The sequence below is a fragment of the Pezoporus wallicus genome, unplaced genomic scaffold (genome assembly GCF_028554395.1).
Source record: "Pezoporus wallicus isolate ANWC-B61680 ecotype Strahan unplaced genomic scaffold, APGP_CSIRO_Pwel_v1 contig_6789, whole genome shotgun sequence".
NCBI lineage: Eukaryota > Metazoa > Chordata > Aves > Psittaciformes > Psittacidae > Pezoporus > Pezoporus wallicus.
The window spans coordinates 1,425,595-1,449,081 of NW_026637361.1; the positions used below are offsets into that span (position 1 = coordinate 1,425,595).

At 39.9% G+C, this 23,487-nt stretch overlaps 1 protein-coding gene across 8 annotated transcripts in view; it reads right to left on the reverse strand.

Moving 5' to 3' along the window:
* Window positions 1-23,487, reverse strand: part of ABCC9 (ATP binding cassette subfamily C member 9) — a 75,550-nt gene that overhangs the window by 22,692 nt on the left and 29,371 nt on the right. For 3 of the 8 annotated variants that reach the window (XM_057405184.1, XM_057405185.1, XM_057405186.1), the window contains 13 exons: window positions 22,046-22,154; window positions 20,519-20,629; window positions 19,496-19,568; window positions 17,767-17,872; window positions 16,154-16,192; window positions 12,990-13,028; window positions 11,346-11,447; window positions 8,914-8,998; window positions 8,340-8,420; window positions 7,203-7,340; window positions 3,277-3,402; window positions 2,623-2,719; window positions 601-848 (listed from right to left, as the gene is read on the reverse strand). In XM_057405184.1, coding sequence (XP_057261167.1) covers window positions 601-848; window positions 2,623-2,719; window positions 3,277-3,402; window positions 7,203-7,340; window positions 8,340-8,420; window positions 8,914-8,998; window positions 11,346-11,447; window positions 12,990-13,028; window positions 16,154-16,192; window positions 17,767-17,872; window positions 19,496-19,568; window positions 20,519-20,629; window positions 22,046-22,154 — 1,354 coding nt within the window. The remainder of the gene's footprint in view (window positions 1-600; window positions 849-2,622; window positions 2,720-3,276; window positions 3,403-7,202; window positions 7,341-8,339; window positions 8,421-8,913; window positions 8,999-11,345; window positions 11,448-12,989; window positions 13,029-16,153; window positions 16,193-17,766; window positions 17,873-19,495; window positions 19,569-20,518; window positions 20,630-22,045; window positions 22,155-23,487) is intronic. The other 5 variants (XM_057405188.1, XM_057405189.1, XM_057405187.1 and 2 more) reach the window with 4 other exon arrangements.

A 23,487-nucleotide genomic window follows, 5' to 3' on the forward strand; every position in this document is an offset into this window, starting at 1 on the left:
TTAAATAACCAAAGTAGAACCTCTCAAGATTTAAAGCATTTGAGAGATGTTAGAAAGTTCCACTTTATTAAATTCAAGCACCACAAAAATTCCCAGAGCAGATCCCAAACTAATCTACCAGGGTTACAACACATTTCAGTCTTCTGAAAGTACACTAAGTGGATTCCAGTGAGATATTTGTATATGACTCAAATTTACAGTTATAAGCAGTTTGTATTTAAGCAGTACATTTGAAGACTAATTTTTTCCCCTTGACAGGACATTACTGGAGAGCCAGTACTTAGGAAAATGGGGTCATTGACTTAGGTGTTAAAAAATACAGATGAAAAAGTTTACTATGAGATTCATTTCTTCAAAAAGTCAACATTTTTCTTACATCAAACACTGGCTTCTGTTTCAGTTTTGCATGTTTGAAAAGATTAATAAAATTTGAATTGTCTTATTTTTTAGCATGAACAATTCATCCATCCTATATAATAATCAATCTCAGTATATGTATCTGTCCAGTCTAGCTGGCTTCTAGATGAACAGCAAATAATTACTTTCGAACATATATTTTTCTTCTATTTTTGCCCTGTCAAGCATCAAGATGTGGCCTACCTTATTTGTGCTCTTATCATCGTCAGCATTCCTGACTTCATTTGCATTGTCCCTGGATGTCCAAGTAGCAAGCCAGTAATCTATGGCCACTATAACTGAGTGTTTCAACAACTTTGAGAAAATCATCAGAAAGAGCAAGAAAAATCCTCCAGAGGTTAGATATCTCCAGCAGGTTTTCCATGGCATCTTTGTCCTGAGCCTCATGACAGTTGACATATTATCATCTTCATCTTCTTCCTCTTCTTCCTCTGTGAGTCAGACATTTGATCAAGTTAGCACAGAGTCAATATTAGGAATTATATTTGGTTTTACTGGATTTGGTTAACTTCTTTTGTTTTGAATTTTAGTTTTAATGGCAAAATTCAATTTGTCATTTAAAACAAACACTTCAGACATATTTTCATAAGACTTCCCTTGTGCTCTTTGCACAACTCTATAGATTTTGTTAATATTTTTGTAAATCAGGTCTTCAGTACTGACTATTTATAGTAGACATTAGGCCTTTCCCAATTTGTTCAGCTGCTTTTATTATACAGTCAGCAGAGCACTCTGGGTAGCATGGAAGATTCTAGAAAGCTACCCAAACCTTTCTATCCAGGGTCTCCATCATCTGTTGCATGAGAGTTGAATATTGCCTTTATTCAAGAGTTTTGACTATGAAAAAATGATAATAGTTCCCATTATACTGAAATACAACTGGTGGACGACTGCTGCCACAGGAAATATGTATTTCAGAGGTGCATGAACATGACATGTAAAAATTGTTTTTTTCCAAGTAATAAGTATACATCTCACAGGCTTAAAGGCTGTGCCTGGGGAAGAAAAATACTGACTTGCTCTTGACAGCCCTGAACTAACAGCATTTCCACTCATTTCTTATTTTGAACATTAAAAATTAATTAGTGATTTTGTCATTTCTTGAAAGGTGAAATTCTACACTTCTGGGGACACAGAGACTTTGTGTACGTTCCCTAGGTCACATAATAAGTATGGATGACCTGGAATGCAGTGCCAGGTTATATTTCTGTCCTGAAGGAATTGTTTTCTGTTATGTGTTTTCCGATCTGAGTGATGTGATGTCTGCTTTTTGCAGGCCTTCTGTGGACTATATGAACATGCCTTCTTTTTCCTGTGTTTTCTATCATACTCCACAATGAAGATACAGGTTTTTGTCAAAGTTTTCTTCCACCGACCGAAATGAGGGGCTTGGGAATAACCTCAACCTAAACTCCTCAGGAATTAAACTGAGAAAGTGTACTGATGACTGCGCACAGAAAAAGGTGCTCTGCTCAGCTCTGCCAAAGAAGCATGAAGCCAACAAAATATTTCCATCTTAAGGGCTCTGGCTCCAGCTCTGCCTATTGTACAGTGATTGGGGATCTCTTCAAAATGGAGCAATCCAGGATCTAAAGACCTATGACTTCAGATGGCAATCCATTGTGAGCATTGCCAGATGAATCACAAGGAAGCACTATTAATAGCCAGTGGCCATTCTGTGATTACTCCAGTCAACATGACCGTGATAATCCCTGCAATTAGGACTTCTGCTGAGTTAAGGTGAAGGCTGCAGTTTGCCTGTTCTCTTCCCTAGCACAAGCTTTCTGCTTGCCAGGGATGACAACTCCTTTTGGGCCTGGTCTAACATCCCAGGGATGTTCTTGATGGGTCTCATTCCCAGCTGCTAATATCCAACTCTTCTGCTTCCTGCCCCACTTTAGAGGTGTTACAATTCTTCCACTCATTTTACTTCTGTCTTGCTCCTCAATAACTCTAGGCAGTATGAGTTAGCAAGAAATTAACTTCTTTTGGCACACTCTAATTGCTGCATAATTGTTGACAAACATATGGAGAATCCCTTAAACAAAGTCATATTTTAACAAGTAGAAGTATTGAACTTTCCACTGTTGATATCAAATGTTATTAAACATCCTTATACTTCGTTGCTAAGAACTGCTAGCTATTCAAGTGAAAAGAGAATGAAACACAGTAATAAAGAAAATAAGGTGAAATGATAAAACATACCTTCATCTTCATCTTCCAGTTGTGATTTGGATTCTCTGGGGTACATGGCCCTTCTAAGGGTTTTTCTCTCAAGGGTAGTCTGGTCAGCTTCCATATCCTGTAATAAAGAAATTTATTCATTGAGAGCTTATCTGCCTGCCACTGTGGTCGCACCAACAGTAACCTCAAAGAGACTTTATTTGGATCTTTTAGTTCATAGAATGTGAAAGCACAATATTTTAAAATTTATCTTTCAGAAAAATTTGCTTTGTTCACTTCCCTCTCTCTTTCTTCTATTCTTTCATTCCCACTCTTCTGAAGTTAAAAACTTCAAAAATAATTTTTAGGTAAATGCTCATGGCAATAACAGAATAAAAGGCTAAGAGACACTTTAAGGAGACTCTTACTCCATCCTTTGCCCCAGCAAAGGATCAGTTGTGTACCATATTACAAAAGCATGTTTCCTTAATGTAATTATACTTCCCACCCATGACAGATATATCACATACTTCTTAGACAATCTATTCCAGCCCTTAAAGTTCCTTAGAGTTTATGTGTTATTTTTTCCTAATGTCTAATTTAAAACTTGCTTTCTGACATGGCTTTTTTTCAGAATTTAACTGAAAATGATTTCTTTTTAGAAATATCATCCTTCCCCAAAATGCTCCCTTTTACCTTTTCCAATTCTTGATCTTGGCGATTCATCAAGGTTTTCCAGTGTTCATATAGCTCAATATCCTTGTTTTGGATATCCTTTAGCGTCCCTTCTCTAAGCACCATGCCATCTTTCATTGCTATGATCTAGGGAGGAAAGCAGCCAATAGCTCTACTCAGCAACATAGATACCATAATCACTGACTTGGATCCTACAACACATAGAATCATAGAATCATTAGGATTGGAAAGGACCTTAAGATCATCTAGTTCCAACCCCCCTGCCGTGGGTAGGGACACTTCACACTAAACCATATCACCCAAGGCCTCGTCCAACCTGGTCTTGAACACCACCAGGGATGGAGCATTCACAACCTCCCTGGGCAACCCATTCCAGTGCCTCACCACCCTAACAGGAAAGAATTTCCTCCTTATATCCAATCTAAACTTCCCCTGTTTAAGTTTTAACCCGTTACCCCTTGTCCTATCACTACAGTCTCTAATGAAGAGTCTCTCCCCAGCATCCCTATAGGCCCCTTCAGATACTGGAAGGCTGCTATGAGGTCTCCACACAGCCTTCTCTTCTCCGGGCTCAACAGCCCCAACTTCCTCAGCCTGTCTTCATATGGGAGGTGCTCCAGTCCCCTGATCATCCTCGTGGCCCTTCTCTGGACTTGCTCTAACAGTTCCATGTCCTTTTTATGTTGAGGACACCAGAACTGCCCACAATACTCCAGGTGAGGTCTCACAAGAGCAGAGTAGAGGGGCAGGATCACCTCCTTCAACCTGCTGGTCACACTCCTTTTGATGCAGCCCAGGATACGGTTGGCTTTCTGGGCTGCAAGCGCACACTGCCAGCTCATGTTCATTTTCTCATCAACCAGCACCCCCAAGTCCTTCTCCGCAGGGCTGCTCTGAATCTCTTCTCTGCCCAACCTGTAGCTGTGCCTGGGATTGCTCTGACCCAGGTGTAGGACCTTGCACTTGGCATGGTTAAACTTCATGAGGTTGGCATCAGCCCACCTCACAAGCGTGTCAAGGTCCCTCTGGATGGCATTCCTTCCCTCCAGGGTATCAACCGAACCACAGAGCTTGGTGTCATCGGCAAACTTGCTGAGGGCACACTCAATCCCACTGTCCATGGCAGCGACAAAGATGTTGAACAAGACCGGTCCCAACACCGATCCCTGAGGGACACCAACTCGTTACTGGTCTCCAGCTGGACATTGAGCCATTGACCACAACTCTTTGTGTGCGGCCATCCAGCCAGCTCTTTATCCACCGGGTGGTCCATCCATCAAATTGATGTCTCTCCAATTTAGAGACAAGGATGTCGTGTGGGACAGTGTTGAACGCTTTGCACAAGTCCAGGTAGATGACATCAACTGCTCTACCCCTGTCCACCAGTTCTGTAGCCCCATCATAGAAGGCCACCAAATTGGTCAGGCAGGATTTCCCCTTAGTGAAGCCATGCTGGCTGTCACCAAGCACCTTGTTGATTTTCATGTGCCTTAGCATGCTTTCCAGGAGAATCTGCTCCAAGATTTTGCCAGGCACAGAGGTGAGACTGACTGGTCTGTAATTCCCTGGGTCATCCATTTTCCCCTTCTTGAAAATGGGGGTTATATTTCCTTTTTCCCAGTCACCGGGAACTTCACCTGACTGCCATGATTTCTCAAATATGATGGCCAGGGGCTTAGTAACTTCATTCTCCAGCTCCTTCAGGACCCGCAGATGGATTTCATCAGGACACATGGACTTGTGCACGTTCAGATTTTTAAGATGGTCTCAAACCAGTTCCTCTCCTACAGTGGACCCGAGGTCTTCATTCTCACAATCCCTGCGTCTGCCTTCCAAGACTTTTGTGGTGTGGTCAGAACCTTTGCCAGTAAAGACCGAGGCAAAGAAGTCATTCAGAACCTCAGCCTTCCCCAAATCCTGTGTAGCCAGTTCTCCCGAGAGCTTCCTGAGGGGGCCTACGTTCTCCCTTGTCTGTTTTTTATTTGCTATGTACCTGTAGAATCCCTTCCTGTTATCCTTAACATCCCTAGCCAAGTTTAATTCGAACTGGGCCTTAGCTTTCCTAACCTGGTCCCTAGCTTCCCAGACAACATCCCTGTACTCTTCCCAGGCCGCCTGTCCTTGCTTCCACTTTTTATAAGCCTCTTTTCTCATTTGAATTTTCCTCAGGAGCTCCTTATCCATCCAAGGAGGTCTCCTGGCCCTCCTGCTGCACTTCCTTCTAGTTGGGATGCAACACTACTGAGCTTCTAGTAGGTGATCCTTGAATATCAACCAAGAGTCTTGCCCCCCCTGCCCTCTAGAGCTATATCCCATGGAACCTTACTAAGCAGATTCCTGAAGAAGCCAAAGTCTGCTCTCTTGAAGTCCAGGGCACTGAGCTTGCTGCAGGCTCTTCTCATTGTCCTGAGGATCTCAAATTTGACCATCTCATGACCGCTGCATCCAAGGCTGCCCTGGAGAGTCACATTTCCAACGAGCCCTTCCCTGTTGGTGAGCACGAGGTCAAGCATGGCACCTCTCCTTGTCGGCTCCTCTATTACTTGCAGAAGGAAGTTGTCTTCTACACAATCGAGGAACCTCCTGGATTGCTTGTGCCGGGCCGTACCGTCCTTCCAACAGATGTCAGGGTGGTTGAAGTCACCCATGAGAACAAGGGCCTGTGAGCGTGAGGCTTTTCCTATCTGTCTATGGAGTGCTTCATCCGCAGGTTCTCCTTGATCACTCGGTCTGTAACAGATCCCCACAGTAATGTCTCCCATAGCTATATTCCCTTTAACCCTGACCCACAGACTCTCTGTGGACTGCTCACCTGTCCCCAGACAGAGTTCCATACTCTCCAGCCTATCCCTAACATAAAGGGCAACTCCCCCTCCCCGCCTGCCAGGCCTGTCTTTTCTAAAGAGCCTGTAACCTTCCATTCCAACACTCCAGTCATAGGAGCCATCCCACCATGTTTCGGTGATGCCTATTATATCATACCCCCGTAGACGTGCACACATCTCTAATTCCTCTTGTTTGTTCCCCATGCTACGGGCATTTGTACAGAGGCATCTGAGCCGAGCTCCAACTGAAGCCGGCTCATCGGCTGGAGCGGCTGGAATATCTCTACATTGCTCCAAGCATTTATTATAGGTGCTGGCAACTGACTGGGTGTGTTGGGATGGAATGATGCCCCCCTCCCCCAGCACATCTAGTTTAAAGCCTCCTTGACCAGTCTGGCAAGCCCCCTACCAAAACTGCTCTTTCCCTTATCAGACTAGCTCCACCAGCCCCCACTAGACCTGGTCTACAAGCTTGGGTCCTGTGTTCAAGACACCCAACCCCCTGACTATGACACCACCCTTTTAACCATTTATTAACTTGGTTAATCCTCCTAGCTTTTTTTACGTCCTCCCCTGTATCCTGGAGAATTGATGAAAAGACTATCTGAGCTCCAGAGGCCCTAACCTCCTCCCCCAGGGCTCTGTAGTCCTTCTTTATGTTCCCCAGGCTACTACTACCACATGTCTCAGTATTGGTGAGATTACCATTATGGAAATTTCTGTGTTAATTTTATTCAGTATTTTATTAATAACTTCTTCAGTTTGTTTACACAGTTGATAAATTTCTATAAGCCATGCTTACTTGTACTTGTAAAAAGCATGGGCAAGACATAATAAGTAATAGTCATATTTTCAATCAAGTCGTAATTCTCTGGTGGCTTTCAATAAAAAAAAACCTGCACAAATAATATAAAAATAAAATCGCTCCTTCTATTATAAGATCTATATTATATAAAGTGGCAGTTAGCCACATGACATATGGAATTAAGAAGGAGAGACTCTATTACAGAGAAACGTAGTGATCTCATTAAGTGTCATGTTGCTAACTTCAAGTGGACGTTCCTCATTAGCAAATCTGCATCATGGCATCTCTTCTCTTACCCAGTCAGCATGTGGTAGATATTGTAACTTATGTGTCACCAGAACAAGAGTCCTCTTGTCTTCTTGCAGAAACTTCAGAATCCCTTCCTGCATTAAATGGTCACTTAGGTGAATATCCAGTGCAGAGAATGGGTCATCCTGTAATTAAATAAAAATAAAAAAATATATTAGAACAGGATACAAAAATTGGTTTTATTTCTTTCAAGAGTTTTTCTTTTTAATAGAAAGCATTTGCTATTACAAACGTTTCATCACTCTAATGGCTTAGAACTAGTCAGAAAGCTGCACTATGAAAGTAAGCTATAATCCATTGCTCTTCAGTTCATAGCAATGGACTCAGTTTTTCACATCTAGGTGTGTTCAGTGCTAGGGCCACACTGACAGTATGGAGTCATCCTGCTCAGGAAAACCAGAACTGAAATTACTCATACAAATTTGAGAATGCCAGGATCCAGAGCCAAACTTAGGCCTAATTTTGATGGGAAACTGACATAGTAAAATTAAAGCAGAGTTAGGAACTGTTCTAATGTCCTCCAAAGTAAGCTGCAGATGTGTCAGTCTTTGAGTGAGTGTGGCTACTAAAAAGACAGATAAGGATGTTAATATGGAAACACTTTTTCTATAAGAACAGAAGTTCTTGGTTGATTTTGAAGAGGCTCAAACAGCCCTTCCATGAACAATAACCTCCTGAAATTCCTGACATGTCCTGAAATAAGTAACAGAGAAGGAAAAGTTTGTCCAAATTCACAGCACTCTGCACGAGAGTGCTGAACCCTCAGTCTGCTCATTGCTCACAAGTAGTTGTATTATGGTGCTTTTACTTATCAGAAGTCCTGCTGATTTCAGTGGGACTATGTTGATAGCAGGTCACCACTGACACTGTGCAGAAGTTAAGACAATCTGTTCTACTCTTCCAGTGCTAATCTCTGTAGGAAATCCCACCTTCACCAGCCTCCCAGTATGTGCTGACGCTGCCTCTGGTGGATGTTTATTTGCTAACTCTATAATTTGGATCTGGAGTTCAGTACAAGTCCCTTTAGTTTTCTAATCTAACATACATTTTTCTAAAGCTAAATATAACGAATGACAGTTTTATTACTAACTTTTCATGCTCCACGTGAAAAAGAAAAATCTTACCAAGAAGACAATGTTGGTGTTCTGATAGAGTGCTCGAGCTACACAGATTCTCTGTCGTTGTCCGCCACTTAAATTAATCCCCTAATGAATATAATGGATGAGAAATACCCATCTTTGAATAAACATCATGATAGGACTTTGGAAATGTGATTTTCTTTACAACTGTGTCGAGTTAAATAAAAATAAAAAGCTTCATTAAAATGCTAATGCTGTTGATAAACAAACATAATCCTCATATAACATCAGAAGAAAAATTATTACTCAGCAACTAATTATGGATAAGTGTAAATTATGAAGAGCTTCTTTAAGCACAGAAGGCTTCTTAGATTGAAAAACGCAACCAATACTAGCATCAAATTCCGCAGACAGAACATAGGAGACTCATCAAAAAATACCATTTGAGAAACATCTGGAGAAGGAAAATGGTTTCAACTTTTTTTCAGTAACTCCTGGTGTATTACAATTCTCTGTCAGGTTGGAAGTCTGATACGGACTTGATCTGTCTGAGTGACATCAGAGAGCACCCTCTTAATACTTAGTCTTAAGCAGACAAAACCGCATTTATATTATTTACCCTTTCTCCAATTTCTGTCTGATCACCAAATGGCAATAAGTCAATGTCAGGCTGCAGAGAGCATGCATCTGTAACAGCTTTGTACCTGTAAAAACAACATGAGCATTGTAATTGATTAATCAGCCACTTACTTTGTTAACATAAAAGCCTCCAGCTTGAATTTACTGCCAAGTTATTATGGCTCTGATGGTCGGGTAATTGCAAAAAATTAATGGGGCAAAATGATTATTCAGTGACTAATCATGGAGCATTGTAAACTAAGCATCTAAAACTTGACATTTATTAGAGATCTTTATTGGCAAGCCTGCTTTTTAAAGATTCAATTATGTAAGTTATTGAGTACATTCCTCCTTATCATGGAGCTGCTTTGCTGGACTCCAGAGTATCCGGACCGGTATTATTTAATATATTCATCAATGATTTAGATGAGGGAATTGAGTGTACTATCAGCAAGTTTGCTGATGACACTAAGCTGGGAGGAGTGGCTGACACGCCAGAAGGCTGTGCTGCCATCCAGCGAGACCTGGATAGGCTGGAGAGTTGGGCAGGGAATAACTTGATGAAATATAACAAGGGAAAGTGTAGAGTCCTGCATCTGGGCTGGAACAACCCCAGGTTCCAGTATAGGTTGGGGAACGACCTGTTAGAGAGCAGTGTAGGGGAGAGGGACCTGGGGGTCCTAGTGGACGACAGGATGACCATGAGCCAACACGGTGCCCTTGTGGCCAAGAAGGCCAATGGCATCCTGGGGTGTATTAGAAGGGCGGTGGTTAGTAGGTCGAGGGAGGTCCTCCTTCCCCTCTACTCTGCCCTGGTGAGACCCCATCTGGAATATTGTGTCCAGTTCTGGGCCCCTCAGTTCAAGAAGGACAGGGAGCTGCTGGAGAGAGTTCAGTGCAGGGCAACGAAGATGATTAAGGGAGTGGAGCATCTCCCTTATGAGGAAAGACTGAGGGAGCTGGGTCTCTATAGTTTGGAGGAGACTGAGGGGTGACCTTATTAGTGTATATAAATATATAAAGGGGGAGTGTCACGAGGACGGAGCCAGGCTCTACTCAGTGGCAAACAATGATAGGACAAGGGGTAATGGGTACAAACTGGAACACAAGAGGTTCCACTTAAACTTGAGAAGAAACTTCTTCTCAGTGAGAGTGACGGAACACTGGAACAGGCTGCCCAGGGAGGTTGTGGAGTCTCCTTCCCTGGAGACATTCAAAACCCGCCTGGACGCATTCCTGTGTAACATTATCTAGGTGTTCCTGCTCCGGCAGGGGGATTGGACTAGATGATCTTTCGAGGTCCCTTCCAATCTCTAACATACTGTGATACTGTGATACTGTGATCTGAAGCCATTTTTCAATGTGCTATTATTTTTTCCCTTTTAGATGCCCCTTCATTTACTTCTGTGTGATATTACAGAACAAATACATCCTTATGATCTTGCCAGAACCAGGAAAACACTTGCAAAACCTTGAAATTTGTTGTTAGATTTCTAGGTCTGTGGGGTATTGCAGATGATCTGCTGAAATGAGATTATATGAGTGGTGTAATTCAGCCTGGCCCTTTTGGTATGCTTGAAGTTAGGCTGACGGATGCAGTAGCTGAAGAATCTGGTCCCTGAAATTTTAGATACTTATCTGGATTTTAAGCTACTTGCTAACTTTTACCAAATAGGATGGAGTCATACATGTTAACAAAGCGCACTCTGAGACGAATGAGATGTATTTTTAATAACTTTAAACAGAGAGAGTGTTGCCTTTGAAAACATCAGCAATTTGTTTTCCTCGAGCCAAGTCACTTTTTCCACTGCATTTGTCAGCTGACCTTTTCGAAGAACACAGGAAGCAAGTGCTGGATAGGAACAACAGAAGCCATGTACCTCAGCTTTTACACTCCTTTCTCCTGTATTTCTCAAGGAAGAATTAAGGTTATTTTCTTGAGGCACCCTATCTTCATACATGCAGGGTTTTTGTAAAGTGGCTACTCCAGTAACTTGATCACAGCAGGATTAGCACATAAACTCAGTCGAAACATGCCTAGAATCCCTATTTCCAGATTCCTCTGGCAACCTCAGGCTCCATTAAACAAAACAAAAACATGTCAGTAGTCTTCAAAGATGGGATTCATCTCACCTAACTTTAGCTGCTTGAAAAATACACATACGGCTTCCGCTGTATTCCATGGAGAGCCACTGCTGTTGTGTGATTTCTCACAAACATCTTAGACATGCACTCTGGTTGGAAGGGGAGACTTGAAAGACTGATTTAAAACAGAAACCTTCCCTTGACATGGGTAGAGTCAGGTTAGCTAAATCTCTCTGTGTTATTGTCCATTGATATTTTTTGGAACCTACAAACTTCTTCCAGAAGGAGAAGCCAAAAAACCCTTTAGAAGAAGCTGCCAGCTATTTTTGCAAGGGAGTTGATACTTACCTCTGCTTATTAAATGGGCTCCCAAAGATAATGTTTTCCTCCACAGTTGCATTCAGCAGCCACGGCTTCTGAGCTGCATAAGCCACTGAGTATCGGTTTCTGCTGCAGATAGATAAAGAGCATTAGTAAAAAGCAAAGCATCCATATTATGAAATGTCTGAAAATCGGTTTAAAATTACTTTTATGAATGTGCATTCATAGAAATACAGTGAAACACATAGGCCAAGCAACTGTTACAAAAGTGAAGGGAAGGATTTTAAGTTAGATTCTTCTGTTAGAACAGCACCCACTCTCACCTGATGGCAAAATCTACACTCTCAGTTGTATGCTATTCTATACATGGATGGTACCTACCTCAATCTAGTAAGTGAAATTTCAACCCAAAGGCAAATTATAAATAATCAAAATAATTAAATACTCACAAGAATAGATTTATTTTTTTTTTCTCTAACATCATAACAGGTAAGGAAAAGGCACTGTTCTAATGGCATTGGTACACTTGACTTGCTGCTTTCTGAACTTTTAGATTCTTTTACATGGCCATACACACAAAATACTTCTTTCTTAGTGAGTGCTTTTTTCCTTTAAGTCTTTAGATCTTCAGTGGATTAATATGATGTTGGAAAAGAGGGCAGTTCAATACAGGTTAGGAAGGAATCACTATAATCTCCCAGGTATTTTTTAGACATACTTTAAACATGTTTAAATACCTAATGACGTGTTAAATAGGGATATGAAGAGTCTTTACGTCTGGTGGTTTTGCCTATGTACAGCAGCAAAAAAGGTCATGTCATTTTAGACATTTTTCTAAGATGCCCAAGACATGTGAGGAAGGTGAAGTGAACTGGTACCAGCTTGTGGATCTGAACACCCATCTTCCTTCTCAGTCTCTTTGACAGTATTTCTTCCAACCAACCATTTGATACAGCTTTGTGTGTAAGCATCTAGGAATTGCTGAGAGAGAAGGTGCTATAGTATGAGAAATAGCTAGTTAGAAGCAGCCAGTAGTATCCCCAGAATTTTAGGAGTTTTAGCAGTTCAGTATGGACTAGTATGAAATCTGCCCTCAGGGTTATCAGGTAGCAAATCATGATGTGGGCTCCCAACCACAGCTATGTGTGCCACTACTTCTCTATCATTTATGACATGTTTTTTGTTTAGTTTGTCCTTTTCAACTTGCAGGCCCTTTCTCTAAAGCTAGGGCTGGAGTCACCACTTGCCTTCAGCAGGAGCACAACCAGCTCCCTTTCTTGCTCCATCACACAACTGTTAAACTGGGTTACAAGCAGCACGAAACCCAGTGCTGATCAGAAAATATGCAATCACATGGGAGAGTACATGTAATGATGTCTTACATCTGAAGTCCTGGCATGCATGATATGGAGCACACTAAACTCCCAGCAATGTCAAATGGGAGCTGAGAGCACTGAACATCTTTCATACAAGACTGAGGTAGTGGTACAATGGCTGGAGAAGATTGGGATCCACTAGGTTTAACACAATCTGTCGGTTAATCATAAGGTAAATGATCATCGACACAAAAAGAAAACACAGAGATGGCTGAAAGCTACAAAGATGAAGGTTTGAGGAAATTCTGAAGGAATGAATGAGTGTATTATGATACACTAAAAATAGAAACAATACCTTCTGGGTGCTTCAAAAGAAGATTCAGTTTCATTTACACTGTAAGTTACGATAAATGACATTTAGTAAGCAGAAGCTAGAGAATAGCATTTTGTGCTAGCTTTACATATGGAAACTGGAGTTAAGTACATATTTTAAGGACTCAACATCAGTTTATTTTTTTTGTTGTTGTTGCTCTTAAAGGGAAAATCATTTCTAAGTAAAAGCATAGATCTTTTCTAAATACAACAGTTTCATATCTATAGTGCACAGTGGCTAAACAGGCAAGTTATGTTATGAAATGCATTAAAAAGGAAAAGTGTATTGCAAAGCCTATTAAAAATGGAATTACTAATACTGCCCGGGCATATAAAAGGTTGACAAGCAAATCAGTTAGCTTCTTCACACAGACCTGCAAAAGTTGGCAACTACTGTCAAATTTCTCCTGGAGCAAAGGTAAGCTTTGCAGATACACTTTTGAATCAGAACAGATTTTGAACCTATTTATAGCACTGAGGCTGCATCAAGCCATGCATGGCACTATAACACATAGGCTTTCCTTGTCAACCTCCACTTCTTAAGGATCATACCCATGAAATATGTTTTGAAGAGCATGCAATAGCAGTAATAACATGGATGACTTTGCAGTTCCCTCTGTTAATTGACTTAATAACAGTGTTGAGGACATGAAATGGGAGTCAAACCAGTTCTGGACCAGCAATAGGGCTCATGTCCAGGCATGACGACACATCACTGCAAAGTGCAAAACCTAAAAGAGTAAGTTTATGCCAGGTAAATGAAAGCAGGCATTAGAAGGGACTAGAAAACTGATACTGATGTATTATTTGACTGACATAAAAAAAAAAAAAAAAAAAAAAAGGAAACAAACAAATCCTCCTCCCCCAAGTCTATGAATCGTCCAGATGAAATATTTTACTGCTGAGAGAGAAATGTCTGCTTCTTGCTGGGGTATCAGTAACTGCAGCTGCACTTATAAGCAGAGGATCCAAGTCTGGCAAAGGGCATAAAAATTCTAATAGCAGAGCCCTTGTAATGCCAGACTTATGTATGCACCTTCCCAAAATGCCGGAACTGAAACATGTTCCTTTCTTTGCTGCACATCAACTCTCTGAGAACTTTGATAATTCATGCCTCCTGAAGGACACAGTCAGTGGGTTTCCTTCATGCACCAATCAAAAGATTCTACATCAGAGGTGAACAGGCCCTGCTGGTTATCTCAGAAGAACTATAAATTGTGGCTGAAAATAAACATGCCTTCACTAGAGTTGGTCCTTTATTCAGCAGAAGCTTCCAGTCTTCTCTACAATGGAAACAAGTTACAAGAAAGCAAAAGATGGGTTCTAAAGAGAGATTTGAAAGAGGCTGGAAATTAGGTCAAGCCAAACAAAAAAGAAGACGACCTAAATTTTCTGTGTTGAAAAGCCCCAAGCTTTTATCAGCAGAGCATTTGAACGGTAAAGAAAGGCATAATGCTTTCATGTATACATTTGGGAGTGCCCTGTAAAGTACAATTTAACAAAAACTGGACACAGCCTTGCAAGACTTTTTGCAGTTCAAAACCAGATTTAATATGCTTGTCATTATAATCAAATAGATTATCTGAGTGAGTATTTAGGATCTCAGTTTCTTAAGCACTTCTTTCTTGGTTTCTTCTTTCATTCCATGCTTAGCTTGAAAAATACATTTTCATTCTCCCAAATTACAAGATTTCTGTGAGAATCCACATTCAGTAATAATCTCATGAATAAACACATGTAAGATTTTTACTGAACTGGGGCCCTCACAAATAAGGACATTAAGTATTTGGTCTTATACTTCATCACCCTACTGACTCTGAAAGAGTGATGCATGCGATTGCAGAGCATGGGAGTGGGCTGAAACGGAAACTCCTGAGGTTTTTAAAAAGAGTATTTTATTTGCCCATTGGGATTAGTAATCTTTGCTTTAATTGCCTTATTTATTGAAATGTGGCTATTTATACTTATTTTTTATCTGTACTATAAAATATACATATTCCCTAAAATGGGGCATGATAAGTTCAAGTCTGAAACAGTAGGAAAGACCAAACAGTAGATGAATTAGTCATTTTTATAGGATTTTGAATATATAAGATAAAATAAAATAGATATAAATCTAAATCAAGGTTTTAAAGAAAAGTCAAAAAGAAGTTTGAATCACTTTTAACATTAAGCTCTGGACTTTTAAAAATGGACTAATGCGTCTCTAACCAGGTCTGGATTCCATTGGCCTACAAAATGCAGAGGAAGGAGAACAAAGGGATAGAAAATCTCTAGGATATCACTGTAAAAGCAGAACAAACCACCTCTTCTGCTAATATAGTCTAGAAATTTGAGGCAAGACAAGGACCAAACGTCTACACAAATACTATCCAGCACAACAACCTGTTTGCACGGAAACCAGTTCAATGTGCAGAAAATGTATACCAGATAAAGGGCTTCCACTTAGCTACTCTTCCCTGCTTGGCAGCTGGAGACTATTCTGACTGTTCAGCTTGGTGTGCATGAGGGGAATATATGTCTCTGCATATTCCCCACATCTGTTCCTGTACAGACTTAATAACTGAGATCTGAAACAACATCAGCTGAACCACTGCATCCTGACAGCTTATGCTTCAGTGTTTAAAAAGTTTCTCTAGCTGATTGTGCACTGGGAAAACAAAAAGGCAGCTCCTTCTCTAAGGCCTGTAATATGTCTGAGGCATATCTTATATAAGTGGGGAAGAACTGAGATCTGGCCCTTAAGATTTACCCTGGCCAAGATCTCTTACAGAAAGTTACATTAAGATGCTTTCTTTCCCTAAGATCCCAAACCAGTGCCAAACTTAGCAGCAGGACATACAGCTCTCACTGCAGTCAATCACAACAGCAACAGGGTATTCAAGCCCCATGATGGGCTTTCACAATGATGCATTACAGGATTACCACAATATAGCGGGCTGTTATATTGTGTTATAATGTTTCCATCATTACTATTATTGTGTTATTATACCTGAATTTGCTGGGGAATTCACTTAGCCTGCATTTCACCCCTGGATCAGTAGCTGCATTAGTCATGCATGTGGAGTCACATGGAAAGGGATTTAAGAGTGTAAATAGGACCTTTATTATGGTTTTGTAAAATACAGGATCCACTTGGTTAAATACCTGAAGTATCCTTCTGTATTCATCTGTCTGTCAGGCAGTCTGAAATTATCAGCAGAACATAACTGTGTTTGCATCAGCTATATCACAGTATCAAGTTGTAGTTTGCAATGAAAAAAGTCACTCAGTAGGGCCTGAGATGCTTGCTAAAACTTGAGTTGCCTCATTATGTACAGACTGCTAATCAACTGACAATATGATCTTAATATCTCTCAAACAATGTGAAACTTATACAATATTTCATAAACTTCCATTAATATCTTTCTAAGATTTTCTCATTTTCTCTAATATTCCCAAAATTTCATATCTTTCTATAGGAAAAATGTGAGCATTTTCAAATATATCTTTAAAAACAATTGTGAGAATAATTTTAAGGTACACTCTACTCATTCCTTGTATTTTAAATACTCAGAAAAAAATGCCAGATTGTGATGTCAAAATCTTCATTATATATCCCAAAGAAATTAACTATGATAAGACACATATTTATTTTCCTTCAAAGCTTAAACTCACATATAGTTAAAGTTAGTCTTGCCTTGGCTCCAAGTGTACCTGCTACTCCAGTGAGATCATATGTTTAGAATAGCAGTCAGTGAAATATAGCTAGAGAACAAAAATGCCATGCATACTAACACAGGAGAAGCAAAAAAATCCAGCTTGCAACACTGCTGTAAGAAAAAGATGACAGACGAGGTCACTAGTCAAGGGATGGGGCACCTAAATATTGGTCTCTGTGACAAAATTAACCCTTTCTCCTTGAAAAGCTAATTAAGAAGAGTTTGGATTGATAGTTTAAAGGAAACAGAATTGATCTTTAAAATCAAAGAACAAGCCTTGAGGTTACAGCACATCCCTTCCACTGATTCTGCCCTGCCTAGGCTGGAAGTGTAGTTGCTGCCCCACTTAGTTTCTGTAGGAAGTTCTCATTCACTGGGTCTGAATCCATGTGGATCCCAAGGCCTGACCTCACTGGCAGTCCCTCTTCAGCAACAGCTTCTTCATAGCCTTTACTCTTTAGGTATTTGGCATTCTCAGGCTGCTTTCTGAATATGTTACTGTGAAGGGTAACACCGACTTCAATAAGTGAGGCTTGGGCAGATACCAGAGAAGTGGAAAAGCACTGCTCACGTGTTTGTTGTTATATCACCTGTTCTTTTCCAGCAGCAGCATTACTGAGTAAGAAATACAACCTTCTGGGTATGCTGGTGCCCTACGCATACTACTTGACTGAAGAAGTTCCATCCTGTCATGCTTCCACTGGCGCATACAGTAGCATCATAACAATGCTGACTTCAATTATAGTGAGTATTGAAGCCTATTTGATAGCAGGACTAGTATATCCTTTCTATTCAGATCATTTGCTAGGTCTAATATTAGATATTGTCAGATTAACCTCTTTCTCTTCCTGAGGCATTTTGTTCTGCCTGCTCTGAACCATGGCAAAACAGCACAGAAAATCCTCAATAAGTTTGCAGGTAACTTATTCCAGTGAAGATCTGGGTGATAAAAATCATTCAACATGCAGTTCTGAGACATCAAGTTCACCTTTCTCACAGCAAATCCCAACTACCTCCTTCTTAAATGAATATAGGAATTAGTGGCTATATGAAACATACTTGCTCCAGTGAACTTTTCCTTCCAGTGTCTGCATCTCTCCCAGTATAGCAAGTAGAAGTGATGACTTTCCACAGCCAACTTGACCCACAATCATTGTCATCTGACCTATGAGAATAAGAATAACAAACGCATTTTCAAGAAAGGAAAAAACCTCAAGTCGACAAGGCCCAAACAGATCCAGTTCTAGATCATTTGAACTAGCTGGTTAAATTTGTTAGCATCCACTACATAAATGGGCAATATTGCATGTATTAATCTATGGAAATATATAGTAATGGACAGTAAAAGTACAGACTAATCTCCAAAGGAATGAGACTACTACTTTGACATACTTTATCACATGTATGGGACCCTGTTATTGTATGGAAGTTATGTAGGGTCAAACGATACAACATGGGGAGTGTCTATCCAGTGTGGGGTTGCATGTAAATTTGGGCCAATCTATTAAAAGTGACCAAAACTGAAAGAAGATCCATTGCTCTCTTCTGTTTTGCTGTACTCCTCCTTCCCTCCCACACCACCTTCCTATTGCAATAGTACTTCTCAGATGTTCCCGAAAACTAATTCCCAACTCATTAACTATGCTAGCTAGTGCATTTGCCAGATAAGCTTCTTGCCAGCTAGGGAGTTATGGGTCTTATTTCTTCCAAAGGAGGAAATCTCTCAGGCTGGAGCATCCAGCTGGGGTACCCATGGCCTTAGATAAAAATTCCTTCAAGCAAAGACCTTCTGCTGGTGTCATATGAGGCACTGGGCCAGCACAAAGAAATATTCATATATTTCTAGGATACCTAATGCTACAGTGAAAGATGTGATACGGACTTTGGGAATATTTAGTACTTATATCTAAAATGTGTCAACATAAAGTAGTAAGCTGTTTTAAAACTAAGTACTTGATAAGACATAAAAATAACAGACTATTTAATAACATGATATATCAACAGGTGGGAATTCTACAGCATTAATAATGATTACCATCGCCGCCACCACCACCACAATAATAAGAAATAATAGTTGCTACTTTTCACATTTGCTATGCAAGTCTTCCAAAACAAATAAATGTTTTGTAAACCTGTGGAACTTCCAGGTAATTGAGGATGCAAGAAATTACAGGAACTCAGCTGGACAAAGATATATTCTTTGAAAGAGAAAATAATTGAGGATTTCTTGACAGACAAAATGCATAAGGCTCAAAGAATTTTCTGAGATTAAAACAGTTGTGAACTGAGAGACTGTAAAGTTGAAGAATGGCAGGAGAAGTATGACTTCTGCGCCCCTGTGCAGGCACTGGTAGCCACTGCTGGAAATAAAATACTGAATTAGATGGACCCTTGGTTTGAATGCGTGTGGAGCTCTCCCTCATTCTTCTTTTTAAAGTCTATTAAAAATAATAACAATTTTTTTTATAACCATCTTTTTGATATTTATTCTTACTCAACTTTGTTCCTGCTATTATAAAAACTATAAAGGTATATAAAAATGTAATTTATTTCTTATTTATAATACTTTAAGTATTCTATTATATATATTATGGGTCGATATTGAATATATATTATGGGTCATAGCTATATGACCAATACAGTTCATGATCTTGTATACATTTTTAACCTTAATTTTTTCTTATAAAAATCTTAATGCATGGTTTTCTGTTTCTCACAACATCAAGGAATGGGATTAATAACAATTTAATATTACATATTTCATGATTGAGGTATACATTTATCCTACCTGTTGGGATTCTAATGTTTATGTTGGACAGTGTCGCTAAACCACTTCCCCATGAAAAGTACCCATTGGTCACCTACAAAACAATTACCATATGTCAGTTACACTAACACATGAGGAAAATGAAAAAAAGAACATTTAGTTTGGATTCAAAATATGTTACTAAAATAAATCTGTGCTTAATAGACGTGGTGAGGCAGGCTTATAAACAAAACCAAACCCAAAGTTAGGTTAGTAAACATTGCAAAGCCCAGAAAAGTTTGTGAATGTTATGTACACAAGTATATATACTGTATGAAACGCAATAAAGGGATGATCTTGAGCTGATCTTTTTTTACCAAATATTTTCATTCTGTCAAGCGTAGAATAAGAATCATAAGACCTCACAGGTGATAAATAGCATAGCTTATCAAGGAATGAATCACTCTGCATATTGTGATATATAGCCACTTGTGAATGTATTCCCAAAGTACAAATAGAATATTCATAAGGTTTAGGCTGGACAAAAGTAAAGTGTTCCCTACTGGACCCTCCCCTTTTTGTGCAAACTTCCTGACAGGGCCATGAAATGTTCTTTGCACAGAGCACATATATGGGGAAAAGCTGGCAACATGACTTTAAATACTGTCATAATAAATGGCACCTCAATAATAATTGTCAAAAAATGACTCAAAAGTTTTGTCTTGGTTCTAAGAGTGAAAGAGCAGTGCATGGAGGGAAAGTAAAAAAAATGTGTATTAATTTCTGCATTTCAGATTGTCTAAGTTTTGTTCCTTTTGTTCCTCTGATGATGCCTCTGTTTCGTGATAAGACAGGGAATATCTATAAAGACCTCGTCAGCAGCCAAATCTTCTCACTTAATTTTTTGCCAAACTGCTAATTTATTTAGAGGCTTGCTCATACAATGGGCAATTTGCCTTTGGAAGAACAGCACCATCTGTTCAACTATCTGTTGGGCACTATCTGGTACTGTGCAGAGGGACCTACTTCTTGTAAAGAACAAGATAATATTTTCAGTGTTACCACCTTGATTGCAATATCGTCTATCTCCACAGGACGTGTTTGCTTCCTTGTTGGCTGCTCATAACTTTCAAGCTGATACCTTAAGGGCTGCCTCCTGTTGATGGCCTTGGTGTGCTACATAGTGAAATGAAGAAAGGAGAAAAGTTGGAATTCTCAGGAGAGTATAGCATTTGGTTTCCAATAAAACAAACAATCCATTCCCTTTCTTACCACCATTCTAGGTGAGAAGAAGAAACCAGTGTTTTTCAACATCCGTGATAATAAAGACACCTATTGTGATGGACATAGGGTAATGTTTTAAACACGTTCACTGAAGCATAGGAAATATCTGATTTTTGGTTTCCCATGCATAACCATCCCAAACTTCAGCTTTCTCATCCTCCTCAAACCGCTAGGTAAGTCTGCCCCACCCTCCAAACAAAACTGTCAGTAAAAGTGTAACGATACGCAGTTACCAGTTTGGTTATTGCAAGCAGAATAGCTACAGGAGCAAGAAGCATATCAAATTAGCTTGTGCAAAGTACCTCACTAATGCATAACAGGGATTATGGAACTAGCTCGTTCAGAGCTACCTGTGGTATTCATGAGTGCCACTGTATTGAGCTAAATTGGTGTAATCTTAGTGATTCCTTACAGCTGGGCTGTATACAGTGATTGATTTAACCTTTACAAATATTACCTTTAGTTTTCCCTCTCCTCATCATCTAGACTTTGTCTCTTTCTGTATGGCTAAGCAAAAGGTGGACAAGAGTAATAAAACAAATGCTGAAACAGTTTAATTTTTGTTCCCTTTATTATAATTGCTGACCCAGAAAAACATTCTTTCAGGTTTGTAAACTAATGTAATTCACTCCAGAATAAAACTTATTTTGTGCTAATCCTCTCTTTCTGTTGCTGTCTACAAGTTTCAGTCACGTTTTGGTGTATGTAATCAGATTGAAACAGGTGAAATATCTAGTTTTAGAAAAATGTCAAAATGAAAAAAACACCAGCTTTTCCCAAATCATCTCTCTTGGGTTATTTCTCTCTTCATATGTTACTCAAATTCACTGTACATTTAGCACTCCAGAAAAAGAATTTTGGAACTAATTCCTATTTCACAAAGTTTGGTGTTGTTTTTCCCACCTCCAATTCTGAAGGTGTAGGAATTGGTGTAGGTGTAGGAATTCCCAGAGTAGGAATTGGTCCTACCTAAAGATGCTCAACGTATGATGGGTTGCACTGGTAATACATGGTATAAACCCCATCAGTTTATGATCACAGGAAATGCATGAATTTGAGCCATGTGCAAATGTGTTGGTGTGTTATGGGGTTTTTATAACTGCTGGCACTTCAGCAATGCTTACATGTGTTTGGGGGACCCTTCATGTCATAGAAAAACAGAGATCCTGACATAGGAGGCAAAACTGGTTTATATTAGAGTCAGAATAAAAGCCAAAACTCACAAGCCCTATCAGCTTGGCCAGTGGCCTTGTATAGGGCTATATGGCCTCTCTGCTTTGAAATTCATTGTCATAAATCAGAACTTACAAGTCCTGTGTGCTTCTTACAAGATTCATAAGCTACAGAGCTGTCCCCGCCTCTCCAGCTGTCATCTCCAATCTCATCACTCAGGAGAAACTCATTCAACTTCTGTACACTTGAAAGAAAAGAGGACAGTGAGTTAAATAAACCCAGGTTTCCATGAGTACATTTCCATTTTTGTGCAGTTCAGGCAGCAGGACCTATCAGAAATGTTCCAAAAGAAGTTCATAGGATTGGACTGTCTGCCACCCTGATGGCAAGTGAAAATTTATTTCTGTGGAAGGACACATGAAAATAATTAAACATCATACTGGTAGCTGAGAATGAAGAGGAGAGCTAGTCATGTGAGTGGCACTAGAGCTCTGTGGATATGGTTTCCACCTTGGCAGACTTATCTCTCTGTGCGTTTCTCATGCCTACACAAGTCATGATTCATAACTGAGTCATTCACCCACCTACATCCTCTGAAAATGACAATGCGCTAGGTGCATCCTGAACATAACTTTTGCACGGCTCAGAACAGCCATGGCCAGCCTTGGAGAAATGCAGCAAGAGCTCTTTTGCTTCCTTCTTAAAACTGTCCATTGGGAAATACAGCACACAGGTTCAATTCATTCTTTATCACAAAAAGATCTGACCGTCTTTCCTTTGTTGAAAGGAAAATTTATATGTCTAACCCCCATACCAGAATTTCAGTCTTAAATAAGTGTGCCAAACAAGAATTTATTCTTGTTGAAGATGAGAGACCTTGTTCTGATCATCTGTCTAAGAAGACATCAACCATTACTTTGCATTTGAATGACCTGAGAAGCTTTCATGGTGTTAGAACTACTCTTTAACATAAAATGGAGATTCTGACCGAAGTATAAGCACCTAATCATAACACAAATGAGTGCATAACTCGTATACATGTATGTGATTGATGACACAGCCAGGTGGCCACGCATGCCTTCTTCATTCTTCACTTGCAGGACATGATGCTCATGGGAGAAAGATGTTAGGAAATAAATTTGCCAAAGAGTAACATTTGTTTTGGCAAATATGGTCTTAGGGGTGGCCGGCAGTGTCAAGGAAACCGTACACATCATTTTGATATTATGACCATGCTAAATATAGTGCATAGTGCATAGGCGGGGATGATTTATGAAGGAGCATTGAGATTTTCCACTAATCAGAAATCATTTTAAACCTAGGGAAAATGTCTCATGTGGCCCTGCTGCTGCTCTGATAAAACTAAACCATATTTAATTATATACATTTCTTTAAAGTGAGTGTGATGCTGGCAAATGACAGCTGTGGAGACTGATGTCCCCATGACTACTATTTGTTATTATTGTTACCCACCAAAACCACGCAGTGGCAGCTGAAATGCAATACCTTGCCAATGTCCCTCAGTCTTGGCAAAAAGGAACTGTTTCTGGGTGGGAAGATTAGTTGTGTCCTTGGCA